The sequence below is a fragment of the Lates calcarifer genome, linkage group LG18 (assembly GCF_001640805.2).
Source record: "Lates calcarifer isolate ASB-BC8 linkage group LG18, TLL_Latcal_v3, whole genome shotgun sequence".
NCBI lineage: Eukaryota > Metazoa > Chordata > Actinopteri > Centropomidae > Lates > Lates calcarifer.
The window spans coordinates 17,245,584-17,261,755 of record NC_066850.1 but is presented as its reverse complement, the minus strand read 5'-3'; the positions used below and the strand labels follow the sequence as shown (position 1 = coordinate 17,261,755).

The 16,172-nt window shown below is 41.5% G+C and overlaps 1 protein-coding gene across 1 annotated transcript in view; it reads left to right on the top strand.

Moving 5' to 3' along the window:
• The first annotated feature begins 5,096 nt into the window (after positions 1 to 5,096).
• efcab6 (EF-hand calcium binding domain 6) overlaps positions 5,097 to 16,172 on the top strand; it is a 46,160-nt gene continuing 35,084 nt past the window's right edge. Inside the window, exons 1-3 of the mRNA XM_051077651.1 lie at positions 5,097 to 5,382; positions 10,328 to 10,425; positions 10,539 to 10,599. Coding sequence (XP_050933608.1) covers positions 5,164 to 5,382; positions 10,328 to 10,425; positions 10,539 to 10,599 — 378 coding nt within the window. The 5' untranslated portion in view covers positions 5,097 to 5,163. The remainder of the gene's footprint in view (positions 5,383 to 10,327; positions 10,426 to 10,538; positions 10,600 to 16,172) is intronic.

The following is a 16,172-nucleotide window of genomic DNA, read 5'->3' as shown; positions in this document are numbered from 1 at the left end:
ACTTAAAGGTTAATATAAAAGACTCAGATTTTACAGTGCCATGTATCGACACAGAGCTACGTCATAGCTCTCAGGAGGGTATGATGAGTTTGTTCTTTATGGTAGTAATTTGAAAATTGATTCAAAAGCTCATGACCTCCACCCCATGGCTGGATAAAACTGTTAGGGAGCCCCAGGAGAAAAATCATTGTGGACCTTGTGGATCATTAGGACCCCAGTGACTCCAATGAAAAGTCTTAAAACTACAAGACGAATGCAGGATCCGCTTTAATTACTTCTGTATCCCAGATTCACTCCTGGATAAATTCCATATTTAGTAGATAGTAGATTTTTTTTATTTAGTAGAAGTGAAAAGATAGAAAATCAAACCCCTGCAGCCAACACATTAAAACACATTAAAAATGTTAATGCACTGTTGTAAGGAAGGTCAGGAAATAAGAAGTTTTGAAAAGCTACACATCAGGGAAGGGCAGACAGACAAGCAACCACCACTCAAAAAAACACAAGCTGAAGCTTTTGGAAGAGCCCTCAGTAAAAATCACTGAAAGCTTGTGTTCAGATCTTAAACATGCTCATCAACATCTGCAACATCTCAGAACTTGAGGCGATCAGCAGGAAGAAAGGCTGAATATTCATCCAGACTGATACTAAGTGTTTGCAACAAGAAAGGCTGGTTTTAATGTCTGTTTGCTGCAGGGGTTAGATTTATTTTTCTTCAGCTAACAGCTAAATATTGAATTTGTCCAGAGGGGGCCAAAGTCTTTGCATACAACTGTTTATGCATCTCCATTAGCCAGCCCACCAATCTGGTTTCAATCCCTCTTGGTTTTACCAAACTAGAGTTTGCACTACTTCAATCCAGAGGGTGGTGGTAATACACCTGAAGCTGTAATAACTGATGCATATTCATAAACGAACATAAACGCATGCAAAACAAGCATAGGCTACAAGTTTTACCCTCCCCCCGTAGGCTCTGACTTATCACTCAAAGGCTGCACTGATCAGGGATCAGATAAACTGTTTAGTGGCATGCTACTCTCTGTATGACTTATGTGTTGAAATTACTGGAGCTGTGTTCTTCCTGTCACTCTGCACGTGTCAGGAAGAACTGCTAGTTTCACAGCTATTATTATGTGGCAGACCCTGCACAGGCTGTTTCCATAGACCATTTACTGATGCAGATCCACTATGAAAGAATAAAGGTTGCATATGCATCTCAGAAAGATATAGTTCCATCTATAAACCTTTGACTAGAATAGATTTTTGGGCTGGATTTGATCCATTAGCCACCCAAGATGCATGAAGTGGTTAAGTGTAAATGGGGCCCTTGGGAACTGGGTCCCACTCTGCCTGGTTGGTAACCCCACATTGATTCACACACTTATTCCAAGACCTGTGTGCCCATGCATATTACCACTGATCAGTGTGGTTTCATTCTCTTTCTACCTGTGTTCTCAGAAAGGTCAGGTTTTGTCTGGAGGAGGGGAGAGGGCAGAGTATTAACTCACAACCAGCATTAACTGTATTCTGCTACTCACTGTAGTGTCACGACAGCAGCAGTATCTGAGTCCGACTATTAACCCGAGGCATCGCTTACAAACTGTGCAGCGCCTCCTCTTCCTCTCTTGCCACAATAGTTCCAGTCCAGCAGACCAGTCCGTGCGCTCTACCAGACACTTGTGAATGTCTTTATTGTGTGGATGTAAATGACAACCTCAGCACACACTCATCATGTCGCCTCTTTTACGGCTGCTCATTCTCTCTGTTCATTGTTCTTTCTTCTCTCTCTGTCACTCTGTTTACTGCCGTTGGCAAGGCTTCAGCTGCCCATATCCACTTTTATGGTTTGTTTGGGTTTTTATACATGCCTGTCTCTGTTTCCTGGGTGTCTTGCATTGTATTTTACATGCTTTGCTTGCTGGTTTATTAATAAAGTTGTGTCTTCTGGCAATATCTGATGACTGTGTTCACTTTCTTTCAACTCTTTAGTGTCTAAAGTCGGAACTTCTGTCTGCTACAAAAATGTGTCTAGTGCCCTCCAAGTGCTGTTGTCAAGGGAAATGGAAACTAAGAGTCAGTGGAATTTAGATTCTGCCACGAAATTCAGTTAAAAGAAATGACATACAGAACAAATCAGGACTGTACAGGGCTGCTCCCACTTCTCTTATTCTATATAGACATGACAATGTTTTAACCACAAATGATTTCCCTCAGTTAAATGAGTGAATTGGATAATTGATAACAGATACATACAAGGTCAAAAGGTCAAAAAATGTCAGCAGATGTCAACTAAATTTTGGCTAATGCTATTCTCTACTTGTCCCACATTAGCAATTTCCATAATTTTGGAAGTGTCACTTGTGGCCACAAGCACCTGAGCTAAAGTTAGAAATATAGCTTTTTAAGTAACTATACAACAACTATACAACAATGCACATTTGCGCAATTACAATTCCTGCATTCAAAGCACAGCTTACACCTGAAATAACTGATTTGTTTTTTCCACCTGGGAGCTGAGGAAACAAGCTATAAACACAAAACTGACATACTGTCACATTTTTAGTTGATATTTTGAACTAGTTGGCGAACAGTTGCCTTTTTCTACATCCAGGAGACAAGGAGCAGCATTACCATTCTTTTGGTGTGGTGTGTCTGGCACCTGAAGAATGTATGCACTCTCCTTTTGGCTCTGTTTAAGTGTTTGGGCAACCCTTGGAGAAATATCTGGCTCTTTAGCTGCTGAATGCTTCACTATGCTCAGCAGCCAGTCTCTGACTGTGTCTATCTGCTGTTTGCTGGAGAGCAGTGAGTGGACAGCAGCTTTTAAACAGTGTTTTCTCTGAAAACAGTGTGATGAGTGTGAGCTGTGAGAGCGACGCTTAACACACTGTCTTTTAATTCATTGTTATCAAGAAAACATTTATTACTGACGTTTTCAATTAAAGAAACATCACCTACTTAATTCAGTAGAGTGACATACTGGGAAACATGCTGCTGGCTTTTCTCTCTGTGTTAGATGTTTCGATTAATGACACTTTCATGTGCAGTAAATATAAGGCTACAGCAAGCAGCAAGTTAGCTTAGCTCTGCATAAAGCCTGGAAACTGCTACTGTTTTCTAATTGTGTGAAAATAACAAAGTCTGACTGCCAACAGCTCTGAAGCTCACTGATCAAGAAGTTTAATCTTGTTCAGTTAATGTGTACAAAAACTAAGCACCTGGTAACCTCACCACAGCAAGGCTTCAGCTAATTAAATAATACTTTACTTTAACTTTACAGTATTTCTTTTTGGGATTTCTGCTTTTCATCACAGATCTGTACCAGTGGTGAATATATTGTGAAAACAATACACAATTTTCTGTTTCATGCATCCATGGTGATGTGTGGCATGTGTTGGTTTGACAACAGCATGTGGAAGCAACAAAACCAGACTTAAATACAGTATGCTCTGCTCAGAAGTGTCAGGTGATGATTCATGGCACACACACACACACACACACACAGAGAGAGAGAGAGAGAGAGAGAGAGAGAGAGAGAGAGAGAGAGAGAGATCATGTTCATGTGTTAACTAGCAACCACAATCCACCCTCTCAGTGTCATTTATCACCGTCCGGTCCTCATCCTGCGTCTCTCCCCACATTCACATACCAGTTTCACCCAGTATGGCCAAGCTACTGCCGCTTCACTCTGGAGCAGGGACAACTAGTCATTGGCCAGAGGCCCTGCACGGCTCCCAGCAGTGCACCCTCCTCCACAAGAAGACATACAGGTGGGGGATCCAGGCAGCCATGGACCCAGGCCGACAGAGGTAGGTTTTTCAAGTTTCTTCAGCTGTACTTCATCGCAAATGTGAATGGACTGGAAAGACAAGGGAATCACAAGTCACATGTTTTCAAATAACTGCTTTAAAACCTTTAATGAGTCAATTAATTAACATAATTCGAATTATTCAATATGACATACTTTCTAACCAATGAACCAAGGACCTCTGTGAAGTAGATGGATGATCATTCCTGGAATGACATAAGGAAAAACACGAGGCAGCCCTTACATTGTACAAAATAGAAGGCAATTTAAAACTGGAAACAGATTTTATTAAACTCTGCTGTACAAAATGGGAATGTTGGGGAACAGGAAATACATAAAGCATGGTGCTTCTCAAGATACTCTGCTCCATCTGCTGTGGGGCTACATTAAAACTAAAGATCTAACAAAGCAGGCAATGACCAATACTAATGCAGCCATTACATACTACAAGCATGTATCCAGGGAGATTTAGATAACTTCAGCAGAGTTCCTCCAAAAAATAAAAATGTGCGTCTCTCCTTACGTATGGTCACAAAGAAGGTAATCATGAATAACGAATACATCAACACAGAAAGAATGGCACCTGTGGAAATTTCAATTGTTTGTCTATTTGCTGTTGCTATTATCACTATTTTGTTTCCTCTTCTGATATAAGCCAATACTGGTTGCTTAGCTATCTGTCAGTGCTAGTTTATAGTGAATGTCACATGTGTTGTCACAAGCGAAGGATATTAACAGTGTTTGTGGACTGATGTTTGTGGGGTGCATTAGTAAAGGCTTGATTTGGATTCTCAATTAGTTTGGAGGAGGTTAGAAATGATAGGTCTCACTTGTTTTATGATTTATTATCAGTATTGTGTAACTTCTGGTTTATCTGTTTCTAATTTGTTAGATAATAAAAAAAAGAATAAAGAAGAACATGTCTATAGTTAGCTATAACTAGTCACTCCGGATCCCATGATTCTCCAAAATGCACATGCGCAAACATTCCAAAAAATGATGCTTCCCCCTTTGACAAGCCCCAGCTTTTGTCAATGGGACATGGCAATTCCCAAGGATATGACAGAAATGACTGGTAGTCAATCTAACTTCCAAAGACAACAGTCCACTGCAGCCACAAGAGGGCAGTAATTTACATGATGAATACGTGCAGGCAGTATCATATCCTTTATGGGACAGACCACTGTTCTGACGTGTAAGAGGAAATATGGGTCTAATTCCATGTCTATTTTTAGCTTTAACTGGTCAAACACTGCTTTGCCTTGCTTGTCCTATAACAGCACACCACTGGCTTATTGTATGTTCAGTAAGTGTGAAAGATAGCTTCACGGTGACATTAAATATTTCATCTTCATATGACCCCTGTAGTTCGCCCAGTGACCTCCTATCCAGGCCAGTGGGTCAACCTGGAAGAAGTGGAGCCACTGATCCACAGCAGACTGACAAGTATCAAATCAGCCCTCATGGCTGTGGACCCTGATGGGACAGGCCTGGTGAGCAAAGAGGAGTTCAGACTAGTTCTGAAGAGCCTGCTGCCTGTCAGCCAGAGCCTGCTCGACACCCTCCTCAATGAGGTGAGATGGACATTAACTTTGCTCCCATGCTTTAGTGTGGAACAAATATGTATAATTTTTGGCCAGTTAAGACTGGATTTCCCACTCTGAGAAGCTTGATAAATTGTGTGGTATTCTTTTACCTCTGAGTTAATTCTGTCTTGTTATGCAAGATGTTATCCAGAAGATGGCAGTAGAATACTTTATTATCCCTTCAAGGCAGCTGACATTGACAAATGAAGCTCTGTGGCCGTGGAGACTGGTCAGAGGAGAAGTGAATCTGGCAGCTGTTAAAACAGACGTTATTTGTTTGCACTTGTGTTGCAATGGCTGGCATTAGTTTTTCGTCTGATCCAGCCCACTGAGTTAGTCTTTGCTATGTTTTATTTCATAGGTTCCTGAGCAGCCTGCAGATGTTAACCAAAAAAATGAAGGAATAAATAATTTAAAAAAATCCCTCTGGGCTATGAAAAGAGAAGCAGTAATATTTTTGGGTGATGTCTGATGTGGAAGTCGTCACTCTGCATCCACGGTCTAATGAGAGTGTTGAGGCCTTGTAGTCCTGATGCCTCTCCTCTCTGCCATTGATCAAGCGAATGTGCATGTGCTGAGGTGTGTTTGGTGATGTGCACGGCACAGTCCCCCCCCCCCCCCCCACGCGCTCCCTTCATCTTCATCTGTGTGCACGCTGCCTCTGTCACTCCGCTACGCCACTGTAATCGTCTCCACTGTTCCTCTTTGTTCCGTCTCAGCGCTCACGCCTGACAGTTTGACTGCCTGTCTTTCCCACACAGATTTCTTCCTATAATATCAGCACTTTGTGTCCCCCCACCCCACCCCCTATACACACAACCTCACTTCCCTCCATCCCCTGCCCACCCCTCCCACTCACCGTCTTATTCATTAAAGACACGGTGTGGGTTAGTGTGCGTGCGCGTGTGTGTGCTTTCAGGAGAGTTGTCGAAAGTTTACTTTAAAGGACTATCACTGGAGTAGCAGCTGTTGTTCTAGTGACATTTTGATGTGGAAGTCGCTTTGTGCTTGAGGGAGCGAGATGCCACAAGCAGCCAGACAACCCCACCCCCCCTTCCTCTCCTTTTCTTCTTTTTCTTCTGTTATCTATTTATTCTCATTCATGTCCAACCCAGTCTGCAAGAAATTACGTCTCTGTACAACTTAACTGCAACAGCAAATTCCTTTTGTATTAAACCTTATCTCTGGCTGGATTATGTTCACTGACAAAGTATTTTCGGACTGAATGAAGCTACATTTATTAACAGAAGTGGAGTCAATGGGAGGTGACTGGGGTGGAAGGACATACAAAGTGCACTACTGTCTCACCAGAGACCAGGGTTCACACCCCACCCCACATCCCATCTGTGGTTTTAACAAAGCACTAGGGATTTTGTGAGGGGTTTTGTTTAAATGTAAATAAACTTTTTCTGTATTAAACCAGATCAGGATCTTTCCCTAACCTTAACCAAGAGATTTAAACATAACCTTTAAAAAGTGCTTATTGTAGTGCCAGATCAGATATTATGGCTGAAAACAAATATATCATCTGTGAACATTTTACTGATACAATCAGTATCAACGTAATTGCAACTTGACTTAGGTAAAATAAAGCAACACAATGTAACTTTTGCTGCGCAACAGCAGCCTTTGTAGCCTGGAGTGGTAATTAATCCTGTTGGGCTTAAACACAGTCAGTGGTGTATATTCCATATGATGATCTGGAACAAACACATCAAACTTAGAAGTTTAGTGGTTGGGGTGAGAAATGAAATGGCAATTTTGGTGTTGATATTGTGATGGAGAGATTGATAGGCTGGGACGACTAAGAGCTCAGGCTTAGAGAGGTTTAGCTAAAGGTGGCATTCCCTCATTATTAAATGTGATCTGGTAGCTGGGCTTGTAAAAGAGAGGGCTGCTTCAATAATTAGACCTCATTTGGAAGGAGGAAGGGTCAATGGACAAAAAGACCATCACAGCTGACAGATCTGATGAAGTAGAAACCAGTGACAGACAGACACACGCAGAGAACAAGACAGAGAAAATCCATTGCGTCATGAGAGCTCAAGCTTGTCTCTTCCCTTGGTTAAATGTCTTTTTTCTGTGTTTATTCAGTGTGATTAAAATTGAGAATAGATTCCTCTTAAAAACAGCATCCTACCTTTGTATCTGGAAACACACTCTGCAATTTAAAGCCTTTTCTCTTAAGCTCATGGAAAATCTGTGCTGACGACACACTGTACATTATCTTGCAGTACGTGAGGATTTAGGATTCAAGGATTTTTCCTTCTCTTCTAAGAGACTAAGCCACAGACCAGTTAAAAGTCAGTCAGTCACAACTAAATGATTTACTTGTTAACAATGGAATCCGATCTTGAAATTCAAGATACTGACTAAACAGCCTAAATTAATTATGTAGACTGCATGGGTGGATTACCAAACAGACTTAACAGGCAATCCTCTCTGCCATAGAACTCCATTGTTATTAAAAAAACAAAAAACAAAAAAACTATATATATGTGTGTGTGTGTATATATATATATATATATATATATATATATATATATATATATATATATATATATATATATATATATATATATATAACACATCAGTGAGCCACACTGTTGCACTGGGTGACATGTTCTTTCATTACCATGAACAGACAGTAGTTTATTTTTGGCTCTATCACACCATCCTGATGCACCAAATACTCACTAGAGGACCAAATGTGAATTAATCCACCACTGATAATGTTCCCCAACAAACGCAGTGGCCAGCTGTTATAGCAAACTGCTGAGCCTCTATCCATGTTATCCCAAGCCATGTCTTGCATGAATTATGAGCACAACTTCCACTCATCCACTGAATGGAGTCAGTGAGAGGTAGTGGTAGGCTACAGGTGTCCGCCACCAAAGGCTTTAGTTGGTTACTGCTACTACTATACCAACGCGATGAGGAAAAAAACATCACAATGAATGATCATAGTGAATTTCCATCATTGGGATCATCGTGAATGGCGTTAATTGTTAATATCCTCACAGTGACTTACAGAAAATCTATCTAGCTTGCCCACATCCAGTCCAGCATTGATTTATATATGACTTGCCACAAGGGGGCGCCTGCACTTTTCCAGTCATTCCAAAATACCAAGCCTGTCACCACGGCTGAAGGCTCGGCTTGCTAATTGTTTCCCCCGCCAAACAAAGTTTAATCGGATGTGTGGGAATACTATGGATTCCAAAACTAAGGGCTCCAGGTAAAATTCGTTACTGTCAGTTACTTAACGTAGCAAATGTTAGTTCAGTTATACTGACGTTACATTGCGGTGCTGTTTTGGTCACCGGTGAATTAAGCTAACGTTAGCGAGGTAACGTAAGCTATGTAGCTAAACAGCAAATACCTAATATCGTTTAGTTCAGCTATTTTGGCCGGAATAATCGTGACATGAAATTTTCATATCTTCCCATGCCTTGTGCAGACCCTGAGTCAGTGAAAGGAATAAACTGGAAGTTGCACAGCACACATTTCACTATTTTTATTCTTCAGTTGGAACCAATGGGCTGAGAGTGACAGGCAGAGTGGAAAAGCAGGAAAGCGCTGAGAGGCAAACCAACAGCAGCCTTATTATTTAAGTGTTTGATTTCCGCGTCTGGAATTAGATAAGATTGTAATCCTGCAGTTTAAATCAGCAGATTCTGTGGAAACCATTATTGATAATTGCTATTTGCAACCACAGTAGCCACTGCAAAAAAATGAATGAATAAATAAATAAAATAAAAAATCAGATAGGGCTGGGCAGGGCATACTTATCCATACCTTCCAATGACATTTCAGTGGTTTGAAGCTGCACTATAACTTTATTTGTTCTTATGACAAGAATTTTGAAATAACAGACTTATACATGGCAGTAGGATTTACCACTATTAATATTCATGACCTTTATATTTCATTATTTTCAGTATTTCAAGTAGATTTCATCTAGTCCACATGAGTAGTTTTGATCAATGTTTTCATGTTCACCTCTGGAGAAAGAAAAAACACGTTAAAAACAAACAAAATAACTAAAAAAAAAAAGGCCTCTTCCATCATCACTGACCTTCGTCTCCCCTTCTCCCCTTCAACCTCTATCTGAACTGCAGGTGTTAACAGTGTTGTCACAGATATATGAAGTATGCACCCCCCCACATCCCCTAAACACACACACGTAAGTGGGGCTGTGTGTTACGCTCTGTGGCTGCTGATAGCAGTGATAATTGGACGGTGTGGTGTCTATAATAAGACTCAATGTCAGGAGCTCCGCTGGGGACCGCTGCACTGGATTACACCATGGAAGGATGTAGGGCAGTGCAACAGGGACTGTACTTTGATTATGAGCCACCAAAATAGGTATATGTGTGCGCTTGTGTGTGTGTGCGTGTGTTAAGTATTTGTCTGTTTGATTGAATGTATGCATGTATTTTTGTGTGTGTGTGTGTTTTTTAGTGGAAACTAGTTCTCTGGTTTTGTGTTTGGGTATGTGCCAACTCTTTACCAGTTTTCCTTTAAGTGTTTTTGTCTGTGTGTGTGTGTGTGTGTGTGTGTGTGTGTTACAGAAGCACAAGGTCAGAACAAAAGCACGCAGCTGCATTCCCCAGGTGTGTCCTGTTCCAGAGAACTGCACCTAGTATATTCCCTTGAAAATTACTGCTCAATCCACCTGATGCCAGCCACATCTCCACACTGCTTTTCTCATCTCCAAGGAGATGCCATTGTATGTGCCATTAACACAGACGCTGCTGGTGGAATGTTTGAAAAGTTTGGTGCTGCCTTAAATGCAGGAGACGGAGTAATGTTTCCTCCATCACCATAATCTTCATCCTCCTCTGGCTTCTCATCATCACTCTCACTGTTGTGTTGATTTGTGTATATGGTACCATTTGTTAACATGTTTATATGTTTGTGGCTGCTGTAGGTGCGTGAGAGAAGTACAGCGACGGTGGACTACATGCAATTTCTGAGAAGGTTTGGCCGAGCTCCCGTAGCCCAAAGAGCCTGCAACAGCAGCGTGAGGTACACACTGACTTCTGCTAAACAAAGCAATGCCATGCTGAGCTTGCATTTCTATGCGTTTGGTGACAACAGCTGAATATGCTTAACTCTCTCTGTCTGTGTGTTTCTTGCAGACGTGGTCCACAGAAAACTTCAAAGTCCCTGTCTGAGATACAGAAGCATCTTCGAGATAAGGTGTGTACCCAACCTACAATCACCTAAACGTTTGACTCGCTCACTGTTAAAAGCTGCAGCCCTGGGTTGCTTTGTTGATGGTCAGGTGCAGTCCAATTAAATGTTCAGCATTAAAGCTTGGCAAAGTAATTATTTATATTAAAGGTACCCTGTGCAGTGTATACTAGTGTACTCACACAGATGCAAATGTATGTACATTTGCATGCGGGTGACACAGTACACATTCCTGTCATTGGATTCATGCTAATCCACTGATCAACAGTTGGTGGCAGCAAAGCGTCAAGAAACAACAACGTGCCTACAAAAGGCACGCAAGGAGTGGAGTGCTAGCATGCAAAAATGGATGTTAACAATGCAGATTTCAAAATAATAAAGCAAACAAAGAAGATTTTTGAAAATGTTTTATGAGGAGGGAAATTTGACATGTTAGTTGGGCCTAAAGGATACACACAATGTGTTTCTCCATATTAGTGTTGCTGAAAACTCAACCGAAGGCCTTGTCACACCAGCATTTAAAAATAATTTTGATTCAGAAAATGCACAGATGCCAGAGCGTAGATCAGCATAACTCTTTTGCATTGGAGCTCGACTTTGATAAGCTGTGGCATGTAACTTTTTAAGCTCCAGCCCCCCCCGCGACCCTTAACGGATAAGTGGTATAGATAATGGATGGATGGATGTAACTTTTTGACCAATAGCAGGCTGTACTGACGCCATAGAGCCATAGCCATAGCTATAGCTTTATTGCTGTGCTGTACCATTTACTTTTATTTAACCTTCCCTGGCAGAGTATGAACAGCTTTACAAGAGAGGAATGATTTGGAGGCAGTTATAAGACAGGAGGCAATGGTACAAATACATTTCTTGAGACTGAGCTAGCTAGTTCACTATTTGCAGGTCAGTATGGCTCTGAGTTTAGACAGCCTGACACAATATGGAAGTAATTAATCACTTCAGATTTCAGTCAGCCAGTCTCCTGTTTGTATCCAAATGTACACAGCTTGTTGCCATTTTGTATAAATGGTACAAACATGAATTTGGGGGGGCACTGTTGTTCCTATTTTAAGCCAGCAGCAGAGGTTGTCACAGAGCCAAATTGACATTTGTGTAAATAGGAGAGCATACACTGTGGGACAGCCAGCGACACAGTTGTGTCACGTATCACCTGACATTAGATCACGTCAGGTCATAGCTTTCTATCAGCTTGTGGAGGGAGATGATGACATGTTTGGTCAATCTCAAATATTGAAGGAGGGTCAAATTTCCATAGCTAACATACTGGTGGGTGGGTGTGACCTCCAGTCTCCAGTCAAGTGCATTGCAGGAGAGTAAGGCATTTCAGTAACATAATGCATACTGACTACTTTGAGTATAGTTTGTTACTGTGAAGGTTTAAATGGCAGTTTATTGGCAGTGAAAACAGTAAGTGTTATTAACAGTGGAAGCTGTAAATAATCAAAAAGATGTGCATGTGAAAAACTGATATTGCCATTTTAAGGCCACACAGAGAGTAGGGCAAAAATTGATCTTTGTATACTCACATTTTAAACAAAGGCAAACCAAATCCATCTTGGTGTCCAGTGCATCCAGCTAAGGTCAATGAACGTGAACACCTTCTAGTGACCTGCACACAGTATAACTTCCTGAAAGCACTGTATAAAACAAAGGGATGATGTGATTATGTGAAGGTGGATTCTGTTTGAACCTCCGGTCCGCTCTCCGAGCTTTGAAAACACGAATGAATGAATCTTCTAAACATGACTCACACAGCATCGTCTGAGTGTGTTGTGTGTGTGTCTGAATCATGTGGCAGCAGCTGTGTTTGTGGGGCCAGCTCTGGCAGAATTTAGGCTTTACGTAGGAAGCATGACAGAACTGACTCTGGATTTGTGCTGCTTGTGTTCCACGTATTATAGCAGGCTGTTGATGTTGTTGTGAAACGCGGGAAATTTACCAAATCCTGTCTCTACATAAACGATGGCCCGAGGGCCTTCAGGGCTGTCCTTATCCAAACGAAAGACATACATGTGTGTGTGTGTTGAACTGTATATTTCTGTGTGGGCTGTATTCAAGGAAAAACATCTTTCACAGCCCACATCCTTCAATCACCGCAGTACTCATTTATTTGTAGTCCATCCAGTCCTTGTGTTTCTATAGTGTGCCGTTTGGTTTATGCAGATGTTTTTCTGCTACTTGTCTTACCAGCTGTCCAGATGTGTCCAAACAGTTTGACTTCTAGCAACGAAAAAATGATGCAATCAAAAACAAGACAGGACAGAAACCCACACCACAATCAAACCAAGATCTTTCTATAATAAACAACAGAGTTATACTCAAACCACATATATATCCTTTAAATAGTTTCCTATCATTATTTAGAAAGTTAAATGTATTTGGTGCAAAAGTAGCCAGACATCACAGGTTTTCTTTTACACGAAAGCTATTAGGGTGACTTTGATCTAATGAGGTTCAGATATTGACAAGTCTTAATAAGGTTTTCAACAAAGTTACTGGCCGTTCCACCAACCAGACCAACTTAAACAAATATGAACAAATTACTGTCTGTCGCTGTGGTACCACACGGTATAAACATGATGTCACACAGACTGACAGGTAGCTCACTGATTGGACAGTTTTGATGATGATGTAAAGACGTCATACTGCACTTAAACATCATTTCTGTTCTCTGTTTATGTTCTTTTTTGTGGTTTTACAAAGGAAAAGTAAAGAAACAACTGATTTAAAGGTGTTAGTACTATTAGTATTAGTTAGACTGCAAATAGGCTGTATACCATGAATAATGACAAACAGATGTCTTGCATAGCAATATTCTGGGGCATATTATTGTGGGATTGCCATGTCACACTTTTTCTACAGGACTTTTTAAGGGACGATGGGACACAAACAGAACACACTGCAGTTTAAAGTACTTTTGACTGATAGATCAGGACAATCCCCAAACTTACTCAGTGATGATGTGTATTCTAATTTAATGCACTTCTATTCAAATTCAAGGAGTATCTCCTCATAGTCTGCTAGCTGCCCCTTCTCCGCGTGTGCTGAAAAAAAATCGAGTGCTTCTACACAGCTCTGGCTCTAGAATTGAGGGATAAATGAAGTGGATCTGTCTCATCTGCTCTGAATGTTAGCTTCGCTTCAACTACTGTGACACACAACGGAATAAGTGCTCCGTCATTGTGCTGTGATATTTGTCCTTATGTTTGTGAAGGCTTTTATAGACCTGAAGACCTGCAAAAAGAAGTTTGTGAGTACAGTGGGATGATGAATAATTAGAATTGCTATGCCAGGTGACGTTACCTTCATTGATATCTGCAGACCTGTGATCAGTCAGTTTAGTTCTGTAAACAGTTCAAACCACTGACTCTTGCTAGTTTTCACTCCATTGTGTTGCCAGGTGCTAATGTCTGTTGTTAGTGACGGTTTCCTTGGCAATGTGCATCCTGCAAATTTGGGGGCTGAAGGAGCACAGCCATGAGTAGTTTTTGTTTACTACCTTTAAAACAGCACCAGTTCTCCTCTGTACACCTGCACCGAGATTTTCAGGTACTTGGTAGGTAGGTTGTTCCAAAAATCTTAGAGAGCCTGCCAGTGGCTCAGTGCCTTCTGTCTCTTTGTCTGATCCCACACTGACTCCATGATGTTGAGATCAGGGCTGTGTGGGGGCCTGACCATCTGTTGCAGGACTCCTTGTTCTTCTGGTCTCTGAAGATAGTTCTTTATTACCCTGGCTCCATGTTCGGGCTCGTTGTCCTGCTGTAGAATGAATCAGAGACTGATCACATGCCTCCCTAATGGGGCTGATCTGAATCTGATCTGATCTGAAGTGTCTTTGTACTTTTTACTGTATATCCAGTCAAGCCTTTTGATCATGGTGTAAGCTGTCAGCACTCTGCTTACGCTTTTGCTGCCTGCTTGCTGCCACACTGCTCACCTGGAAGCTATGCCGGTGCTGCTGCTGGTCATATAGTATTCCAAAAGCCCCACCTACACCCCAGCACCCACCTGTAGGTTTGGGCGCTGGCCTTGTTGTTTTCTTAAGAGGAGTGATGAGGTCAGAGCCTACATACCAAACATCAACACTGTGCACATTCTCCTTTTATATAATAATCCATTCCACAACAGTTGGCTGACTGAACTACATTGGTTGTCCTTTGGGCTCTGAGCACTGCCAAAATGCTCGTGACTGCATAGCAGTACTGCGGCTGAACGCCTCCAGTGTAGAAGGCACGGATGGACAACTTAAGCTGCTGCTACTTAAGTGTGGCTTTCACCATATATCCAGTTTAGATAAGGTCTTGTAGGGCTTAAGTCTTTGAACAGAGGACCAGTGATGTCATTCTTATAGTGATAACAGTTTGTTATTTTTCCTTTTTCACAATGTTGAAACCATCCAGGCTTAACAGGTGAACTGTGACTGAATGTATCCAGGCAAAAAATGGATTCCTCCCATACATTCCATGTTCATTACTCTTTCACCTGGAACTTGGTGTATCTGTGCTGTATGTTGGTTATATTTTGAAATATCTCAGATCTACTTTTGACGTATTTTGCCAGGAATTTTTGCAGTACCTTTGATTTGTTTTGACTCCGTTCCACTTTCAGATATTCTCCTTCCTAAATGGTTTCATTTTTGGTTTTGGTGAAGTGGACAGAAACACGGGAAATAACTAACTATCAGGAGAGATAGGGACCTTTGTGGCCTTCAGTATGGTCGGGTCACAATCTATTCTAATGGCATAATATTAAAAACCACCATCATTGGCCATCATTGGTGTCAAACAGTGGTGTTTTTTCCCCTCACATTGCTGTTTAAATTTTCCAACAATGACTGCTCCGTCTTTCTTTCCTCAGTATATTTAGCCAGTATTCATGCACAGCCAATTCTCCAATGGACCTCCATCATGGCACCAAGTGTGGTTGCTAGGAGACTTGTGACGCAAATATAAAGCCCCCTTCATACAATACTTCCTTCCACCCAAACAAATGCAAGTCATTTTTAAATCCATCTCCATAAACGCTCCGCCTGTGACTTCTGTTACTAAGGCAATGGGTTCTGTTGTCACGGCAACAGGATGAAGATGTCGGCCTACCCAGGTAGCGCCCCCTCTGAGGGACAAAAACAGGATTTATGCTGGAGAAAGTTGTGTTGAATAAATCAAATATTCAGAGGCCTGTTTACTGAACAAACAACAAAGCCGCTGGGGACTCCCTCTCTGCAGTGTTCAGTTTGGCGACTTTGATCTCTGTCAAAATTGTTTGTCAATTACTGTAATAAGTGTGAGTGTGTATGAATTTGTGTGAGAGTGAGTGTGTGTGTGCGCGCGCGGTCACTGTCTGATGACTCGTCTCGGAGGAGCAGCTGGGCCTGATAATGAGTGATGTACACACACATATGATGAAGTACCAGTCACAGCTGTTTACCCGTGTGCTCGCCTGACTTATCAATATTCAGTTAAGATCACTACATTGCATGTGAATACACACACACACACACACAGGCACACACACTTTCACTGAAGTATCCATCCAAGGGTTGAATGAAGGATGTTTAT